Here is an 18677-nt window from a genome sequence, read left to right on the forward strand (position 1 = left end):
AAGAATAGGATAGGCTTGGAGAGACTTTCATGCTGCTGCGTTGAATGGAAAAAGGATAAATCAGTGTACATGATAGGATCATGTTTTTGCAGAGAAAGACTACAAAATTTGAGCCTTCATACATTATTGTTGGGAAAAAAAATTTGAAGCAGCTCTGTGGAAGATGATTTATCAGTTCCTCAAACAATCAAACAATCCTGCTCCTAGGTAAATACCCAAGAGAATTGAAAAAAATTATATGCATACAGAAACTTACAAATGAATGTTCAGAGCAGCCTTATTCATCACATCCAAAGAGTGGAAACAATCCAAATGTCATTCAGTTGACAGCTGGTTGAAATGTGGTTTATCCATACAGTGGAATATTATTCATCCATAAGGAGGAATGAAGTACTGACACATGCTGCAACATGGATGAACCCTGAAAATATTGTGCCGAGTAAAAGTATCCAGACACAAAAAGGATCACATATTATATGGTTCAACTCACATGAAATTTCTAGAATAGGCAAACCATAGAGACAGAAAGTAGACCAGTGGTTGCCAAGAGATGGAGGGAACTAGGGAGTAAGATTGACTACTGGCAAACAAGCATGAATTTCTTTTGAGGGTGATGGAAATGTTCTGAATTGGGTAGTAATGGCTGTGTACAACACTGAATATGCCAAAAACCACTGAATCGTGCAGTTTAAAATGGTAAATTTTATGTTACATGAATTATTTCAATTTAAAATAATAATAGTCATGCACTACTGGTATTTATACATTACTTTAAAACATGTAGCTATTTTTAGTTATTTTTGGCCGCAGTGAATCACCGTTGCTGAGTGCGGGCTTTCTCTAGTTGTGGCAAGTGGGGACGGCTCTTCGTTGCAGTGCACAGGCCTCTCATTGCGGTGGCTTCTCCTGTTGCAGAGCACAGGCTCCAGGATGCGATGGCTTCAGTTGTTCTGGAGCCATGGGCTCATTAGTTGCGGGATTCGGGCTCAGTTATTGTGGTATATGGGCTTAGCAGCTCTGTGGCACGTGGAATTTCTTCTTGGACCAGGGATCGAACCTGTGTCCCCTGCATTGGCGGGTGGATTCGTAAACACTGGACCACTAAGGAAGTCCCACATATAGTTTTTGATAAAATTTAAAATACCACTTTAAAAAACACATTATCTTTTAAGATCCCTAACTGCAAAATTACTTTATCTGTCCTTGGTGGCACTGAGGGGCTCAAATGACACCTAAGTCAACAAGGTAGGAAAAGACTCATTGAAAAAGATTCTGCTTCTGGGAAAGAGCCTAATGTTGAGATGGTTGGATAGCATCACCCACTGAATGGACATGAGTTTGAACAAACTCCAAGAGGTAGTGAAGGACAGGGAAGCTTGGTGTCCTGCAGTCTATTGGGTCACAAAGAGTTGGACGTGACTTAGCAATTGAATGCCACCACCGCCTTCCTCTAGCCCACTGAGAGGGTGTCTCAGTTTCTTTGTGCAAAATAAGGAACAGAGAAGCACCATTTCTGCCTGAAGGCGCTTGTACAGAGGTGCACATATAGGTGAGTTCCTTTACAACCCTTTCAAACGTATGTTTTCCTCTACTTTTAATAGCTGATAGCTGGAATTCTTAAATACTGAGTAGGTATCAGAAGCACCTGGAGACCAGCTAAATAACGCAGATTCCTGAGCCCTCCATCCAGAGGCTCTGGTTCCCTGAATCTGGGTTTTCCCAAAAATCTGCAATGCTGCAAAGCATGTCAGTAGAACATGCTTTGAGTAGGACTGTCATACATAATCCTTTTTCTTGTGCTAAAGAAAGGGGAGGTGTTTGGTTATAAATCTTTAAGTAAGGCATTGTTATTATTAGTGTTTGAATAATTTAGAGCTGTATTTCTCAATCCAAATTATTCTGTGGACCAGAAAGCTAAAGTTACTCTGTTAGAATTGAAGTGGACTTCGGAGATCTCAAGGTGGGAGGGCAAGGACATGCAAAGGGAACCCCTAGGATGAAACTCTGAGAAGCTTGGGGTTTGGCACCATTCTCCTTTCCGTGCCCAAGGCCCACCATGCCCAGACCAAGAGCACCTCTGAAAACTTGAGTAAACGTATTAATAACTGACAAAACATGGAATGATTTGTTTTTGTAGGTGCCTGATATCCCTTTAATTTCTAGTTTGCTGAGTTTATATCATGAATTGTTGTTGAGTTTTGTCAAATGCTCTTCTGTATTTGTCAAAAAGGATCATATAGTTTTGTCTTAGTATGGTCACTTAAATTGATTGATTTTCAAATGTTAAACCAACTTCATACTTTTGGGATAAACACTTGGTCATGATGTATTAACCTTTTAAAATATATTGCTGGATTTGATTTGCTAATAATTGGTTAAGGATTTTTATGTCCGTCTTCATGAGAAATATTGGTCTACTGGTCTATAGTTTTCTTTTACTGTAATTTTTATCTGGTTTTGGTATCAAGGTTATGTTGGTCTCATAAAACAATTGGAGAACTACTCCATCCTGTATTTCATGTAGTTTGTATAAGATCAGTGTTATTTCTTCCTGATATGTTTGACAGAATGCACTAGAAAAATCTGGTTCTGGAGTCTTCTTTGTAGAATAGTTTCTTAGTTTTTTAGAGCTGACAAAGTTTCTGTAATAAAGGTAGGATTATGTCATATCATTTCATGTCAGTTCTGGTAGGTTGAATTTTTAAAGAAATCTTTCTATTTCATATATGTTTTTGAATTGGTTAAAATTGATCATAATATTTCTTTGTTATTATTTTAAAGTTTGTAAGACCTGTAGCAATAACCACTCTTTCATACCCGCTATTGACAATTCATGTTCTCTCTTTTTGTTCTCAGTCTAGCTAGAGTTTTCAGTTCAGTTCAGTCGCTCAGTTATGTCCAACTCTTTGCCACCCCATGGACTGCTGTACTCCAGGCTTCCCTGTCCACCACCAGTTCTTAGAACTTGCTCAAACTCATGTCCATTGAGTTGGTGATGCCATCCAACCATCTCATCCTTTGTTGTCCCCTTCTCCTCCTGCCTCCAATCTTTCCCAGCATCAGAGTCTTTGCCAACGAGTCTGTTCTTCACATCAGGTGCCCAAAGTATTGGTGTTTCTGCTCCAGCACCAGTCCTTGCAATGAATATTCGGGACTGATTTCCTTTAGGATGGACTGGTTGGATCTCCTTGCAGTCCAAGAAACTCTCAAGAGTCTTCTCCAACACCACAGTTCAAAAGCATCAATTCTTTGGCACTCAGCTTTCTTTATAGTCCAACTCTCACATCCATACATGACTACTGGAATAACCATATCTTTGACTGTATGGACCTTTGTTGACAAAGTAATATCTCTGCTTTTTAATATGCTCTCTACGTTGGTCATAACTTTCCTTCCCAAGGAGTAAGTGTCTTTTAATTTCATGTCTGCAGTCACCATCTGCAGTGATTTTGGAGCCCAAGAAAATAAAATCTGTCACTTTCCATTATTTCCACTTCTATTTGCCATGAAGTGATGGGTCCAGGTGCCATGATCTTAGTTTTTTGAATATGGAATTTCAAACCGGCTTTTTCCCTCTCCTGTTTCACCTTCATCAAGAGACTCTTTAGTTCCTCGTCACTTTCTGCCATTAGAGTGGTGTCATCTGCATATCTGAAGTTATATTTCTCCCGGCAATCTTGATTCCAGCTTGAACTTCATCCAGTCAGCCATTTCACACGATATGCCCTGCACATAAGTTAAATAAGCAACATACAGCCTTGTATATAAACAATATACAGCCTTGACATACTCCTTTTCCAATTTGGAACAGTCCATTGTTCCATGTCCGGTTCTAACTGTTGCTTCTTGACCTACATACAGATTTCTCAGGAGGTAGGTAAGGTGGTCTGATATTCCCATCTCTTTAAGAATGTTCCACAGTTTGTTGTGATCCACAGAGTCAAAGGCTTTAGTATAGTCAGTGAAGCAGATGTTTTTCTGGAATTCTCTTACTTTTTCTATGTTTTAATACCTCTTTTAAAACTTTTCCCAAATAACCAGTTTGGGCTTTATATGACAGGAAGTGGGCTTAACAAACTCCCGTCCCAAAATATCTCCACTTCAACTTGTCAGGAAACTGTAAACTTCTTATAGATAGAAACTATTATGTTCACATCCTAAAATCCAACATCTATCATGGTGCCTGCTGTGTGTCACTGATCATTATGGGCTGTTGTATTGAGTCAGATAAACTCTTCTTTAAAATGTAAGCACTCAATTTCTAAATGTCAAAAAAATAAGACCATGAGATATGATTAAAAGCAGAATGGGTTGACCAGTTTAAGTAAAGGGCTCTTAAAATCCATAAGGAAAACAGTATTATCTCAAGTAGAGAAAGAAATAAAAGCCATAAGTACTTTGAAAATAAGAACCAGAAGTGGACAGTAAACATGCAGAACTATCTGTATCCCCCTATATAGTAAAAGAATACAAAACAAAACAACCATCTTAATATTTTCAGTTATCTTCATTTTTGTGTTTCAAGAGGCAAATTGACTTACCTACCTAAAATAGGATAAATTTGGAGACTCCCTCCCCTCCTTATTAGTCCTCCTATCCCAAACTGGAAAATGGTAAACTATTCCTCCATTTCTTCTCCTCAAAATACAAGGACATAAAGTCTGGATTCTAGTGTTGGCCTTCCTGGCTGTTTCCTGGCTTTATAACATTGAGCAGTTCGTTTTACCAGTCTGAGCTGGTTTCCTCTTCTGTAAAGTGGAAATGGTCCCATCTTGTGAGAGAGCGCTGCGGGATGAAGGGAGCAGATGAGCACTGCGAGTCAGCACGGGGTCTGGCTCAGAGTGGACGCAGAGAACTCTTACAGTGCGCTCTGTTTCACGTAGCTGCTTCATCCAGGTCTCCCATCCTCCTCTGAGGCCCTGCAGCTTCATCTGCCTCTCTCAGTGAAATTGCCAGCTCTTCAATCCCTTTTCCTGTCTCCTTGGCTTTCTAGTCTCACTGTTTCTAAAATCTCACTAACCCAGAGGACTGAGTCAATTTGCCTTTATGTTTTCCTAGCCACTCACCTTCTAATGGACATAGGTTATTTCTACTTGCTCATAAGATATTCTATAAACCAAGCTCCTGGATGATGAAGCTTTCTGCTTTGGGAGTTAATCCTGTGTTAATGGGGATCTGATCTCCCAGATTCTCAACATTCATTGAAGTCTTGAGATTATTTCATAATTAGATTTACATGAAACAGATGTTTGCTTCATTTGTCTCTTTTCTTTTTTGACTGGTTCCAAGAGACTGCAAGTGTCCTGAAACAATCCTGCTGTCAGGATTCCTATACTTTCTGGGAATGAGGAAGGAAAGGAAGGAGCAGAGGAAGAAAGGAAGGGAGGGACAGAGGGAGAGGAGACAGGAAGGCAAGTAGGATTGGTAAATGCTCACTAGGTATTAATAAATGAAGGGATGACTCTGGGATCATTAGCCCTGCTTTGAAGATAAGGACCTAAGGTTCAGAAAGGTTAAAAAGCTTGTCCAAGAACACAATTTTGGGCCCTACACTTGATCTCAGGTTTTTCTCCAATATTTTGGCCACCTGATGTGAAGAGCTGACTCATTTGAAAAGACTCTGATGTTGGGAAAGATTGAAGGCGGGAGGAGAAGGGGATGACAGAGGATGAGATGGTTAGGTGGCATCACCAACTCAATGGACATGAGTTTGGGTAAACTCCAGGAGTTGGTAATGGACAGCGAGGCCTGGCGTGCTGCGGTTCATGAACTTTGATATCCAGTTCCACTGTCTTTCTGTTACACCTCCTGGGACACTGGTCTACCTTAGTGCTACTGAAAAGTTCCTAATTCCATTATAAAGTTCACCAACCAGTAGCTGGGCCATGGATCACATCTTTTTGTACCTTGGGTCCTGTTGCTCTCTAGCCTAACCACATGGCTTTGAACTCCATGTCTCTATCACTTCAGATGCTCTCAGCGTCTAGATGGAGCCCTCAGACATCCCGGAGTCCACCACCTTTTATGAGTATGATCCTCAGAGCTTTCTGTGTGAGAAGAGGACCTTTGTCTTCGCCACTGTCAGCACCACCATCCTGTACTGCCTGGTGTTCTTTCTCAGCCTGGTGGGCAACAGCCTGGTGCTGTGGGTCTTGGTGAAGTATGAGAGCCTGGAGTCCCTCACCAACGTTTTCATCCTCAACCTGTGCCTCTCAGACCTGGTGTTCTCCTGCCTGTTGCCTGTGTGGATCTTGGGGTACCACTGGGGCTGGGTGCTGGGAGACCTCCTGTGCAAGCTCCTCAACATGGTCTTCTCCATCAGCCTCTACAGCAGCATCTCCTTCCTGACCATCATGACCATCCATCGCTACCTGTCGGTGGTGAGTCCCATCTCGTCCCTGCGTGTCCACACCCTCCAGCGCCGTGTGCTGGTGACGGCTGCCGTGTGGGCAGCTAGCATCCTGTCCTCTATCCCTGATGCCATCTTCCACAAGGTGTTCCCTTCGGGCTGTGACTATTCGGAACTCGAGGGGTTCCTCGCCTCCGTCTACCAGCACAATGTCATCTTCCTGCTGTCCGTGGGGGTCATCCTGTTCTGCTACGTGGAGATCCTCAGGACCCTGTTCCGCTCACGGTCCAAACGGCGCCACCGCACGGTGAGGCTCATCTTCACCATCGTGGCGGCATACTTCCTCAGCTGGGCTCCCTACAACCTGATCCTGTTCCTGCAGACACTGTTGAAACTGGGGGTCATTCAGAGCTGCGAGGTCAGCCAGCAGTTGGATTACGCCCTGCTCATCTGCCGCAACGTGGCCTTCTCCCACTGCTGCTTCAACCCCGTGCTCTACGTCTTCGTCGGGGTCAAGTTCCGCAGGCACCTCAAAAGTCTGCTCCGGCGCTTCTGGCTGTGCCGGCAGCAGGCGCCCAGCCTCCCTCCGTCACCTCACCCCCCAGGTGCCTTCACCTACGAGGGCATCTCCTTCTATTGAAGGGGAGTTTGGTGGGGCAGCAAGGAGATGGAGGGCACCAGGCTGGGAAACGCTACAGCTGCGGCTGGTGGATGACAGCAGTACGTTACACCAGGGGGTCCTACGGGCCCCCTCTTCTGCAGAAAAGTTCCCCACCTGGAAATCTTACATTGCCATCCAGAAAAATGCTTCTTAGATTTTGAGGAAATCTTTTCTCCTTTATTCCTTCATTCAAACATGGATTTCTCAGCCTTGATGAGGTCAGGAGACTCTCAAATGTGAAAGGCTTCTGGGAAAGAAGCGTCCTTCAGGACTTGACGAGGGTCTGGAATTCAGTTGTGCAGCTCTAGGCTGCTGGCAAGATGGTGTTCCCTCCCTGACTGTAGGATTGTCCCCCGGTGTTGGAGGTGGTGGCTCTGGATGGGGCTGTCTGCAGAGCAGAAGTGATTACACCTGCAAACAAGCACAGTCAGAGTGAAACATGGATTCTGAATTCCCACAGCTGGACCAGAGATGTGCCCTGTACCATAGCTCCAGCGTCCGGCACATGAACTGGCTACTTGCATATTTAGTCTGTAAATCTTTTATTGAAAGAATGAATGCAGTAAGTGCCACCTTCTACAGGCGTTTATGTGGAAGCTATAAAGAGGAATGAGATGCAGATACTACCCTCCAGGTGCCAACAGTCGAGCCCTGAGGGCCCAGATGACTGGACACCCACCTTGCTGAAGGCATCCAGGGTGAAGATTCCTCCAGCACCTCCTCCTCTCCAAGTCGATGTTGAACTGACGCTTCCGATCCATCACGTTCCACCTAAAGTGTTCTCCTGCTCCTGGTTGATGGTGCCAGCTTTCTCCACAAGCCGGGTTATCTTGGAGCCCTGCATTTCCTTTCCCTCCACGCCCACGGCCAGGTCCTGTTGATGTTACCTTCCCAGTATCTCTCACATGCCTGTGGCTTCCTCCCCAAACAGCCTCACATCCTCAGCATCTTCCTGCTGCTCATTTCTTTCCCCACCAAGTGTCCTCTGCATTGATATCACAGCACTTCAAAACCCTCACGTTAGGTTCAGATAAAGCCCAAATACCATAGACTTTATTTGCATGTAAATAAAGACCGCTTCAATCTGGTGTCAACTAACTTTTCCATTCTTTCTAATTTTTGTGGTCGTTCAGTCGCTAAGTTGTGTCTGACTCTGCAACCCCATGGATTACAGCACACCAGGCTTCCCTCTCCTTCACTACTTCTTGGAATTTGTTCAGACTCAAGTTCATTGAGTCGGTGATGCCATCCAACCATCTTGTCCTCTGTCACCCCCTTCTCCTTCTGTCCTCAGTCTTTCCCAGCATCAGGGTCTTTTCCAATGAGTCAGCTCTTTGCATCAGGTGGCCAGAGTATCTGAGCTTCAGCTTCAGCATCAGCCCTTCCAGGGAATATTCAGGGTTGATTTCCTTTAGGATTGACTGGTTTGATTTCCTTGAAATCCGCAGGACTCTCAAGAGTCTTCTCCAGAGCCACAGTTGGAAAGTATCAGTTCTTCGGCTTTCAGCCTTTTTTATGGTCCAGCTCTCACATCCAATTTTGATCCAACATAAATCTTCACCCCCCAAGCAGCCTAGAACCCAATCACAAAAGACCACATTGGTCCTTTCCCAAACACCCTTCTCCCAGTCTCCTCTGGTCCTCTGTCATGCTGGGCCTTCTACTCCTTAACCGGCAGGCCCTATCTGAAACACCAGCACCCTCGGTAAGGCATCTGCAATCCGTACATTAGGAGAATAGTCTCTGTGGTGTCGAGGCACCCTGCCTGTCCCTCTGAAATAGCATCTGTCCCCTTCCAGTGTGTTGTAGTTGCACCCACGGATGTCTGCTCTCCCTGCCCCATCACACTGGAAACTCCCAGATGGTGGGAACCTGGGCCTGCACCTGCCAAGCAGGGCCCCAGTGTCCTGTCACTGTACTGGGTGCAGAGAAGAGTAACAGCTGCCGCCCGTGTTCTGATGTGCTTGTGGGGGAGCCAGGACCACGTGACACATTCCACCCTGTTTGCCCCAGCCTGCTTCTTTACCGATACTAACTTTTCTTTGCTAGTCTCCACTCTCAGAGCACACTGCGTCTCTCTCTCTCTGTGGCAGTGGCTTACCTTGCCCATCCTTTTTATTTAGTGGTACACTGCCTATTTCTTACAATATCCCAGAGCTTCACATCAAAGGACGTAGATGAAAACCACCCTCTAAGCTTTCCCCTACCCCACAGACCTGATCCCAATCTGTGAGCCTGATTCACTCTGGAGTAGGGCGTTTGGAAAAGCTCCCTAGGTGATTCTGACATGCACCCCAGTTAAGAACATTTGGCTGCAACTCCTTGAAAATGGGAATTCCAGAGACTTCCACAGTCCCCTGAGCAAGACTTTGCACTCAGCAGGCATTCAACACATGCTTGTTGAATCTGCCTGCCAACGCAGGAGACACAGGTTTGATCCCTGGGTCAGGAAGATCTCATGTAGAAGGAAATGACAACTCACTCCAGTACTCCAGTATTCTTGCCTGGGTAATCCCATGGACAGAGGAGCCTGGCAGGCTACAGTCCACAGGGTCGCAGAGTTGGACATGACATAGCAACTAAACAACAGTAGAGCCCTCACCTAGAGCTTAGAGGGTTTATACAGCATTTCCCCTGAAGTTCCTGCTCCAGTTTCAATGATCTCTTTGCCCCTGGGCAGCCAGTCTTGAAGGAGTTTGACCTGACTGGGGAAGAGTGAGGGTCTAGTTTTTAGAATTATGCCTGTAGCATCTGTTGGGGAGGGCTGGCTGGTGCAGTTGTTAAACAAAACTCCCATGGATTTGCTAATCGATTGGCGTGGCCATCACTCACCATGGAAGAAAGGAAGAGCAGAGGAAGGAGACAGATAGCTATGGGGGCAGAGCTAAGCCTATGAGCTTCTGGTCAGGCTCATCATCCCGCACTCCTTCAAGCTGATGTTATTAAAACTGTATTCAAATTCTGTTCAGAGGGCGGACTGAGCCCAGGGAGCAGAAGGGCAGAGGACTCCATCACCCACCTACTTTGCTAAATCAGAGCTGGTTTTGAGCCCACTCTTCTTAGAAGGCAGGTTTGGGGATCTTGTGTCACCGCTGGGCACGGCCTTTGAGAACCTCACTCCATGGTCTCCTCAGCCCATCCCATTCCTTCATATCCCAAGATACTTCTCTGAGTCAACACATACAGCCATATCCCTGGGAGCACTTCATCAGTACAATCATGTTTGTCTCTGCATTTCTAGTGATGTTTTAGGCCCTCCAGTAGTCTAGGGTAATCTTTAATCCAGAGTCTTCTCCTAATCTAGCTCCTAGAGAATACAAGGGAAGAGGCAGAGAGAGAGAGAGAGAAATGAATGGGAAGATGGAGGGGCACCCACCCTACCAGAAAGGGACCCTGGGTTGGACTGCTGAAGGAAGCAGCCTGCAAGCCGCAACCCAGCGACCACACTCCATGTTTGTTGGCCACACTCTTCATGGACGACAAGCTCCTCCTTTCCCCTCCCTCTACCACTATTGAACCTGAGCTGGGCCACTGTGGGCCTGTCCCTTCTTATCCAGTCAAAAACGAGATGCTCTGGACTCAGGGCTGTAGACCTCCTGCCATTCCTGGAGCATTAAAAACCCACAACAGCGCCAAGGGAAGAAACTCCTCACAGCATTTCCACCTCCACCCTCTCTCGGACAGAATCAGCAAGAGAGAAACCATGCTGATCTCTAAATAGGAACATGCCTCCAAGCCCAGGGCAGCCCCGGACCTCAGATGACCCCAGGTGACCCCAGCCAGAGTGGAGGTTCCTTGAGGGCACGAACCCCATTGTGCATATCTAGAACCTCCCTCAGTGCCCAGCAGTGTTTATGGTTGGTTAAGTGGATAGGAGATCATCTTTTTAGCTTTTTTCCACTTTTGTTTCTTCTTCCTACACTTGCTTACATTACATCTTCCACTCAACAACAGGCACCAGCCAATGGGCTCACCAGCCCAGACAGTGCCTGGTTTGTTGAACGCATGGCTTTCATTTGTGAAACCTGCCTGTGACAGGACAAATATGGATTACTCTTAAAAATCATCTCATAAAATATAGAAACCATCACTGTATCATGGATGCAAATAAAAGATTAGCATGTACTGACTTACCTTGGGCTGTTTATGTTCTCCTCATTTCTACCCAAGATGATTATTTAAGATTCTTTTATTATTTATTTACTTGTCTGTGCTGGATCTTAGTTGTAGCACTCAGGGTCTTTGATCTTCATTGCAGCAATCAGAATCATTAGTTACAGCACACAAACTCTTAGTGTGGTATGTGGGATCTAGTTCCCCCGCCAGAGATCGAACCTGGGCCCCCTGCATTGGGAGCATGGATTTATAGTCACTGATCACCAGGGAAATACCATTATTTAAGATTTTTAAAAGCTCTCTGTTTATGAGGGATCCGGGTTAGGTTCTTGGGTGAATGGAGTGATACAGAAGGAGGACTAGAGGTAAAGCATGGAACAAGCTCTGTATGGGTCAGGATGGTAGGAAATTGGCTCTGCTCAGGCCTTAGGTGACATTGCCCAGGAGGCCAAATTTGTTTTGAATGCTCCTAGCCTCAGTTTTCTGTCCCTCCCTATCTCTCCCCTGGCCTAGCACTTGAGTTTTCCATCTTCAGTGTGTCTCAGGACCCACTGTGCGTGAACAGGGACCTAGCAGAGGTCAACCCTCCAATCAGAAGGAATGCTGGGAATTTCAGGCATCCTGAAAACTTGATAGGATATATTTGACAGATTTGGAGGGACGTTTGGTACGGGGAAGAAAATTATCCTAAATCCTCACCAAGTTATTCTGAGCACAGCCCCCTCTTCACCTTGGGGTCATCCCCAATCTTAGGTGTGGGGTTGTTGCAAACCGTCCCCGCCCCATGCAACCCCCTCCACAGAAGAGTGTGGCTGGAAGGACCAAAGGATGACAAAGGTGGCCTGGCTCCTTGACTTTATCATTTTCAGAAAATTAGCCTTGAGCATCAGAGAGAACACATGGGCAACAGATGGGCAGGTGGAACTGGACGGTTGCAGGGATTAGAAAAGAGGGTGGATAAATCCTGTGGGGTAGAAAAGTGTTTCAAAAGAAAATGGTGAGAACGGGCCAAGAGAAAGGGATGGTGCTGCCAGGGCCAAGGAATGGAGGACAGCCACAGACTGAAGTACTCCACGTACTATTGCTCTCCTCTCTTGTGCCCAGTCATTACTAATGAATGCATTTTGTTCTATTGAGTGTAGACTCAGAGTGCTTCACAACTTACCAACAGAAAATATACCATGAATAGAAATTGGGCAGAGAGCATGGAGAAGTTGGGGGAGGTAGTTCATTCATTAACAGTTTTTGAGCACTGCTTTTAAGCAGGTCCCTGTGTTAAGTACCAAAGGGGATGAAAAGACAGACCATTAGACCCAGCAATATATAATGCTTTTTATTTAGCCCAATAAATTTCTTAAAAGTTATCATTTCAACATGGAATCAATATAAAAATGTTTGTGAGCTATTTTACACTTTTTTGGAACTCAGGTGTATTTTGTACTTAACAGCACATGTACAGTTCAGCTCTAGTCACAATTCAAGTTCTTAAAAGCCACATACGGACAGCACTGCCTGCAGGATCCCAGGGATATGTTTATAGACCAGCATGCCCCCAGAGACTGCAAGAGTTAATTTAAGGCCGGCTGCCCCTTAGGACCTGTGTGAGTAGTAAACAGCAATTCTGCGGGGCATGCTGGGAGTTGTAGTTTGCGCTCGTCTGCCCATGGAGTCCAATGGGAGTTGTAGACAGCGGCCCTGTGGAGCACGCCGGGAGTTGTAGTCCGCGCCTGTCTGCGGAGGGGTCAGCGTATCATGGCCGCCTACGCTGAGCTCTCGTACTCTTCCGCTTGGCCGCAGAAAGTTTCGGTTCTGTCACGCCTTGGACCCACGAGCGAGTAAGTGCTGCGGAGGGCCGGCCAGACTCAGGGGGCACCTCTAGCTGCTGTCTCCGGAGCGGAGACCTTCCCTCCGGGCGCGACTTGTCACCTGTTGCCCTTAACGTCCCTTCCCATTCCCGAGTCTTCCACAGACCCTGTCGGAGCCCCGAACCCTTGCCCAGCGGGCTTAGGAAGCACCTCGGGCTGATGGATCTGACGGTAGAACCCAGACCTCCTCTGATCATCAATTAGAAAGACAGACACCCTTCGCCCCCTCCAAGCGCCAGTTCCAAGACTCCCCTCGGCCGTGGGGTCGCCAAGGAGGCCACCATGTGTGGTCCCTAAACGAGTCTTGGAGTCTGTAAGCACAGGACAGGTCCCGAGTTTCTGCTTGCCTCGTCTAAGAGGCCGCTGACCTTAAGAAGCGTACTTCCTGCCTCAGCTGGGCGGGGACAGCCCACCCCTTAACTTTGCAAGACTCCAGAACTTAGCTTTTGCCGGGGTCTCTCCTCCCGTCGGTCAGCGGACGGTTTATTGATCCTGTGCCATCCCAGGCCACGGCCTAGTCTGTTGACCCTCAGCGGCTTGTGTTCCGGTGCAGAGTTTCCAGATAACACCTAGGTGATTGTTCCTGAAACACCTGTGGATTTATGAGTAGTGGGGTGGCTGCACCGGCCTCAGGCTAGAGTCCATGTTGTTAAGAACCTAGGTGGGAAGGCTGGGTTTTATTTTTGTGAGAAAAGCGTGTGTGGTTGGCACTTTGACCACGTGGCTCTCAGTGCATTTGTATCCTCCGATGCCCTTTGTCACTCTTCTCAGTTCCATCCGCTGTCCCGTCCGCAAAAAAAAAATGAGCGCTGCCTGCGCTGGCCACAGCGTCTCTGCTCCTGTACTTGTCTTACCACAGCAGTTTCCTTCCCAAACTGAGAAATGGGTCAGGGGCTCTTTGAGGGCAGAGGATCAGGCCTTAATCTGCTCGCTGCTCTCCTGCCACTTCAGCCTTATGGTCGCCTCTGCAACAAGCTTAACTATGCCATCTGCCTAATGCGGGCTGCTGGGTATTGTAGGGGGTTGAGGGAAGAGCAGTCACGCTGAGGTTTTCTGCTTTCAGTGGCTCCTGCCCTCTGAAGTGGGCCCATACTGAGTAAGTTCCACTTGACCCTCCCTCCCATGAGAGTTGTGCTCACAAGTTGTTGAATGTCCTCTACCAGTGATGAGCTACTACTGTTGTTACCCTGGAAATCAGAGGTAATTGTCTCAGTGATGGGACGTGGTCTTTGATTGAAAGAATCTGAAAAGGCTTTAGGACAAATATTTTCTGCTTCTGTTAAAAGTGTTCTTTGTGTGGTGCTTCATTTAGTTTTTATTTTCTCTTCAGTCACTTTATTAGGAAAATAAACATACAGAATCATTGAAAAAATTGTGCCGTGAATGTCCACTCACCTGTGTGATTCTACAATTAATAGTTTGCTCCGATTATTGTTGTGTTGCTTTAGAGTCCGTCCTCCAGTTGCTCTTCGGATGGTCTTTGCTCCTTTGCCGGCGGTTTGGGGATACCAGATGGGTTCAGGAGCCACACTTTTAAGCTGGTCCTTTGGGGATGAGATGGACCCCGCAGATGTGTGTTATGAGAGGAACCACCCAAAACAGTACAAGATCAGAGCAGCTGGTGATTTTGTCCCGTGTTGATCCCTGGGGCTGTGGGCTGCTACCGCTAGAACATGCAGTAGGCACTCAAGAAATGGCAGGCCCCCTGTTCCCTTTAGGGGAGAGGCTTGGATAATGGGTAACCTGTGTTTTCAGGTGATTCCAAGGGCAACTTTGGTGACTCAAAACCCGAGTGTCTTTAATCCTGAGGCGGCGGCAGCATACTGTCCAGCTGTGGTGCTGTGGTAAAAATCACTGATGGAACTCAGGCTGGAGCCACACTCACTAGAGCAGGCCCAGGCAGCAGAGCAGGTAGGGTTCATTAACCAGAAGCCTCCTGTGAGCACAGATGGAGTTTGGCCTTGTCAGCATCTGCTCATCTACTGATCCTGCTCATCTGCTGAATGTTACTGTGTTGCTCAAAAGATAAACAGTATTTCCCATTTGTGATCTTAATGCCAGGTTTCTGTTTTTGTTTGTTTTTAAAGCTCTTGGTTTAATAGCATCTGTTTGAATAACTAAATAAATCAGTAGGGTGAGTTTTGAACTGTTTCCATGGTTTTGTGTTTATCCTGCTGTTTTTAGAGGTGTCACGATACTCTCTCCTTAAGAGCTTCAGCCTCCACGCACATGGGCTCCCTGACTTTCAGAAAATCAAGATGACAGAGCCGTGCTGCATTGGGTAGAAGGTGGTTTTCCCCTCTTCCTCACTTTGGAGTCAGTTCTCCTGTTGGTTTTAGTGGCTCCCAGTGGTCCTTCCTGTTGACACATGTCTCTGTGGCATTTGAAAGAACCCAGGTGCCTGTTTCTAGTTGGGCCAGATCCTCTGCAGGGATGAGGATGTGTGTGTCAGTGTGTTTCCAAAGACAGACTTAAGCAGAATCTGTGGCCGTGTGGCTGGTTCCAGGGCCCAAAGGCAGGTACTGGGCCTGCCAGGTACTACAGCCTTGGCCTGGGGCAGAAAGCCAGGTTAGGGGAACCCTTGGAATCCAAAGGAAAAACTGAAGGGAAAAAGCATTCCAAGCAAGACATTGGTCTGCAGAGGGATAGGCCAAGAGGAGAATCCGTGTGAGAGGGGCAGGGTGGGCTGGGAGCTAAATCAGAGGCGGTGGCTTCATGCAGAACTGGAAGGAACTGTAGCCCACGTGCCTTTTCCAGGGCATCTGCAGCCTGGGTTAAGAGCAGGGCTTAGAAGCCTCGACCAAAGGTAGCCACTGAGAATGTCTGTTCTTCTCCTCGCCCATCTTCTCTGTGGAGGAAGGTAAAGGGTAACACCTCTCTACACTGCACATGAAAACACACCCCCACACACACATACACACACACACACGTAGGAAGAGGTCAGAAAACTTCCCGAAGACAGAAAAGCTAACATTGCCTCAAAATAGTTTGAACCGAATGTACCATGGGTTTCCCACAGTCATGGCATGATCTTTACTGCATGATTTGGTGCACAATAGGGAAAGGATATTTCACAAGGTGAACCTGATCCTGCCTTCCTAATAGGGTTCTGGATGTTTCCTCTGGGATTTCCAGTGGCCAGACATTGGCCCTGCACCCCCAAATATGGATGTATGGCTCCTTCCTGAGCAACTGCCCACCTTCCTAAAAAAGACTGCTTTCTCCAAGCCCAGAAGCAGCACCTCACACCCCCAAGTCCCTCTTGACCCTGTTCTCCTGGGTCAGCCAACTGGAATTGGGGCCAGTTTTGTTCCAGGAGGAGTGACCAAGAAATCTGAAATTGTTGGTGGGAGGGAGGGGGCCAAGAAAGGGTGCAAGAAGTGATGGCCAAGGCTCAAGTCTTCATTTCCTTTAAGAAAGAAGAGATGACTATGAGGAATGAGTGTTTGGGCTAGATGACCCAGGCCCGCAGTTAGTCAGTGCTTTAACTGTAGGTCTTCAGACATAATTGAGTCACCTAATGAGGCTTTGTTCACGTGCGTTGAAGCATCAGCCTCTGAACTGGCCTCTGACAGGCTCTCCAGCACTCTCCTAGGCACTGTCTTGAAGCTCTGGAGAGGTCAACTTGCCTGCCCACTGACTGCTTCAGCGCTGACTGACCCTAAGACCTCCAGGCCTTCACAGCCGCAGGTACCAGCCAAATGCCCCCCTTCCCATAGGTGGCAACTGGATAGATGCTGTTGGGTGTGCTGAAGCCAGTCAAGGCAATGACTCTTCAGAAAGAGTTTTCTGCTTTTGACTGGTCTGAACTGTCCTTGTTCACATTCTTTCCTGGTCAGGGTGGAACTGACAACTGGTATGCTTCACCTTGTCCAGGAGTCGGGGAGGAGCCCGCCATATGATGCCCTGTCTGGGTCACGTCTTAGCTGTTGCGTTGGGAGCAAGCAGAACAAATCTGGCAGGCCGGGCGAGGTTGTCTCCTGTGCCCACACCTTCTTCCTTTCTTATCCGTCTTTCCCAACATGGCTACTCAGATGCTGTTGTCGACTGAAAAAATATATATACACAACGTGAGAGTTATGAGTTAAGTTTTACCTGGGGCAAAATAAGAAGTTTAGCCTGGGAGACAGCGTCTCAGGTAGCTGAGGAACTGCTCCACAGAGGTAGCGGCTAAGGTCAGTACTGTACATGATTTTAGTGGAAGGGGGTGCATGCAGTTGAGCACGCATCTTGGCAAAGGCTCGCAGCCAGTCGTGAACAACCTAGTCTTTTCTAGATATGAGAAGATGTAAGATTTGGGCTCGTAAAATCTCCTCCTGAAAATATCTGTTGATACCTATCTGCAGGCCTGCTCTGCTGGTTTCCCAGAGTACAGAGTGCCTCATTCCTGATCTCCATCCTGAACTCCAGTCAGAGTGTGTTGAAGGTCAGTGACTGCGGTGGCTAGAGTGACTTAATCCTTGTAGAGGCAGATGGCAAGTGCCCATTTCCAGTTGGCATGGTGTTGTTCCTGCCAGAGTCAGCTTCTGGGCCACATTAGGAGTATTAGTCATTTGTACCATAGCGTGAAGAAGTTTATATGAGTCAGCGTCTTTGTATCTTAATTTGAGGTTGAACTGCTGTCTCTGTTGTTTAAGGCATTAGGGCAACTGGGCAGGTGTGGGAGGAATTTGGAAGTCGAGGAAGGTACTTCACCTCTAAAATAATTCCTCGGTTGTGACTTGGAAGCCAGCCAGTAGTCCCAGGTAATAAATAAGAATTTTTAAAAATGTGTTTAGTCCCTTTTTGTCTTTATCAGAAGATTGGATGCTTTCAGACATTCTGGATAAGCTTAAACATAATTTTGTGTTGTTGGCAAGAGACTCCACTGTTCCCTCAAATTTTATAAAATAAATTTCTTTGGTATTTGAAAGAGCTTGCCAGAAACTAGTGAAGGAGGTGTTTACAACGTCATCCACAAGGACACTGGGTTCCTGGAGGTGATTTGCACTGTGGGGGCCTTGCAAGGTGCTGGAGCCCCGGAGCCCATGGTGTGGACCGAGCAATCTCTGAGTGTCTCCCGAGTTAGGAGAGCAGTTTGCAGTGGGTTGTAGAGGTCAGGACCATGCTGGTTCATGCCAGAAGTCTGGGATCCCCATGATATAGTAGGAAACACATATTTGGTCTCTGTCCCTGGTTCCTGGCACAGAACTTCTAATACTCTTGGAATTTCCTGAGTAATAGGAGTGTCCTTTGTTTTTCAAAACAAAACCCTTTCAACCACACAGGCAGTTTATGCTAGTAAGGTTGACTCTTCCTGGGCCCCTATAGGTGGTGTCTTGGTAAGGGCTGCTTGCTAGAGGACTTTCAGCCCCATCCTTAGACCCCCCTTCAGAAGGGCTGAAGTTAATCACCAGTAGCCAGTGATTTCATCAGTCATACATTAAGTAATGAAATGCTCAAAATTTTCCAAGCGAGGCTTCAACAGTATGTGAACCGAGAACTTCCAGATGTTCAAGCTAGATTTAGAAAAGGCAGAGGAACCAGAGAGCAAATTGCTAACATCCGTTGGATCATAGAAAAAGCAAGAGAGTTCCAGAAAAACATCTACTTCTGCTTTATTGACTACTCCAAAGCCTTTGACTGTGTGGATCACAACAAACTGTGGAAAATTCTTCAAGAGATGAGAATACTAGACCAGCTTACC

The 18677-nt window shown here is 46.7% G+C and overlaps 2 protein-coding genes across 5 annotated transcripts in view; both read left to right on the forward strand.

The window, feature by feature from the left end:
- Positions 1–18677, forward strand: part of FYCO1 (FYVE and coiled-coil domain autophagy adaptor 1) — a 103770-nt gene that overhangs the window by 12241 nt on the left and 72852 nt on the right. The window contains exon 1 of one of the 4 annotated variants that reach the window (XM_019984330.2): positions 12496–12961. The exons of 1 other annotated variant lie outside the window; for it this stretch is intronic. The gene's annotated coding sequence lies outside the window, so the exon portion shown is untranslated. Of the gene's footprint in view, positions 1–12495; positions 12962–17366; positions 17418–18677 lie in introns of those variants that run through there. 2 more of the 4 variants (XM_019984326.2, XM_070776812.1) reach the window with 2 other exon arrangements.
- On the forward strand, positions 1007–11144 carry XCR1 (X-C motif chemokine receptor 1). The gene is made up of 2 exons (XM_019985151.2): positions 1007–1549; positions 5971–11144. Exon 2 carries the CDS (start codon positions 5988–5990, stop codon positions 6987–6989), a length of 1002 nt encoding a protein of 333 aa, XP_019840710.1. The 5' UTR covers positions 1007–1549; positions 5971–5987; the 3' UTR covers positions 6990–11144.

Source organism: Bos indicus, chromosome 22 (assembly GCF_029378745.1).
Source record: "Bos indicus isolate NIAB-ARS_2022 breed Sahiwal x Tharparkar chromosome 22, NIAB-ARS_B.indTharparkar_mat_pri_1.0, whole genome shotgun sequence".
NCBI classification, from domain to species: domain Eukaryota; kingdom Metazoa; phylum Chordata; class Mammalia; order Artiodactyla; family Bovidae; genus Bos; species Bos indicus.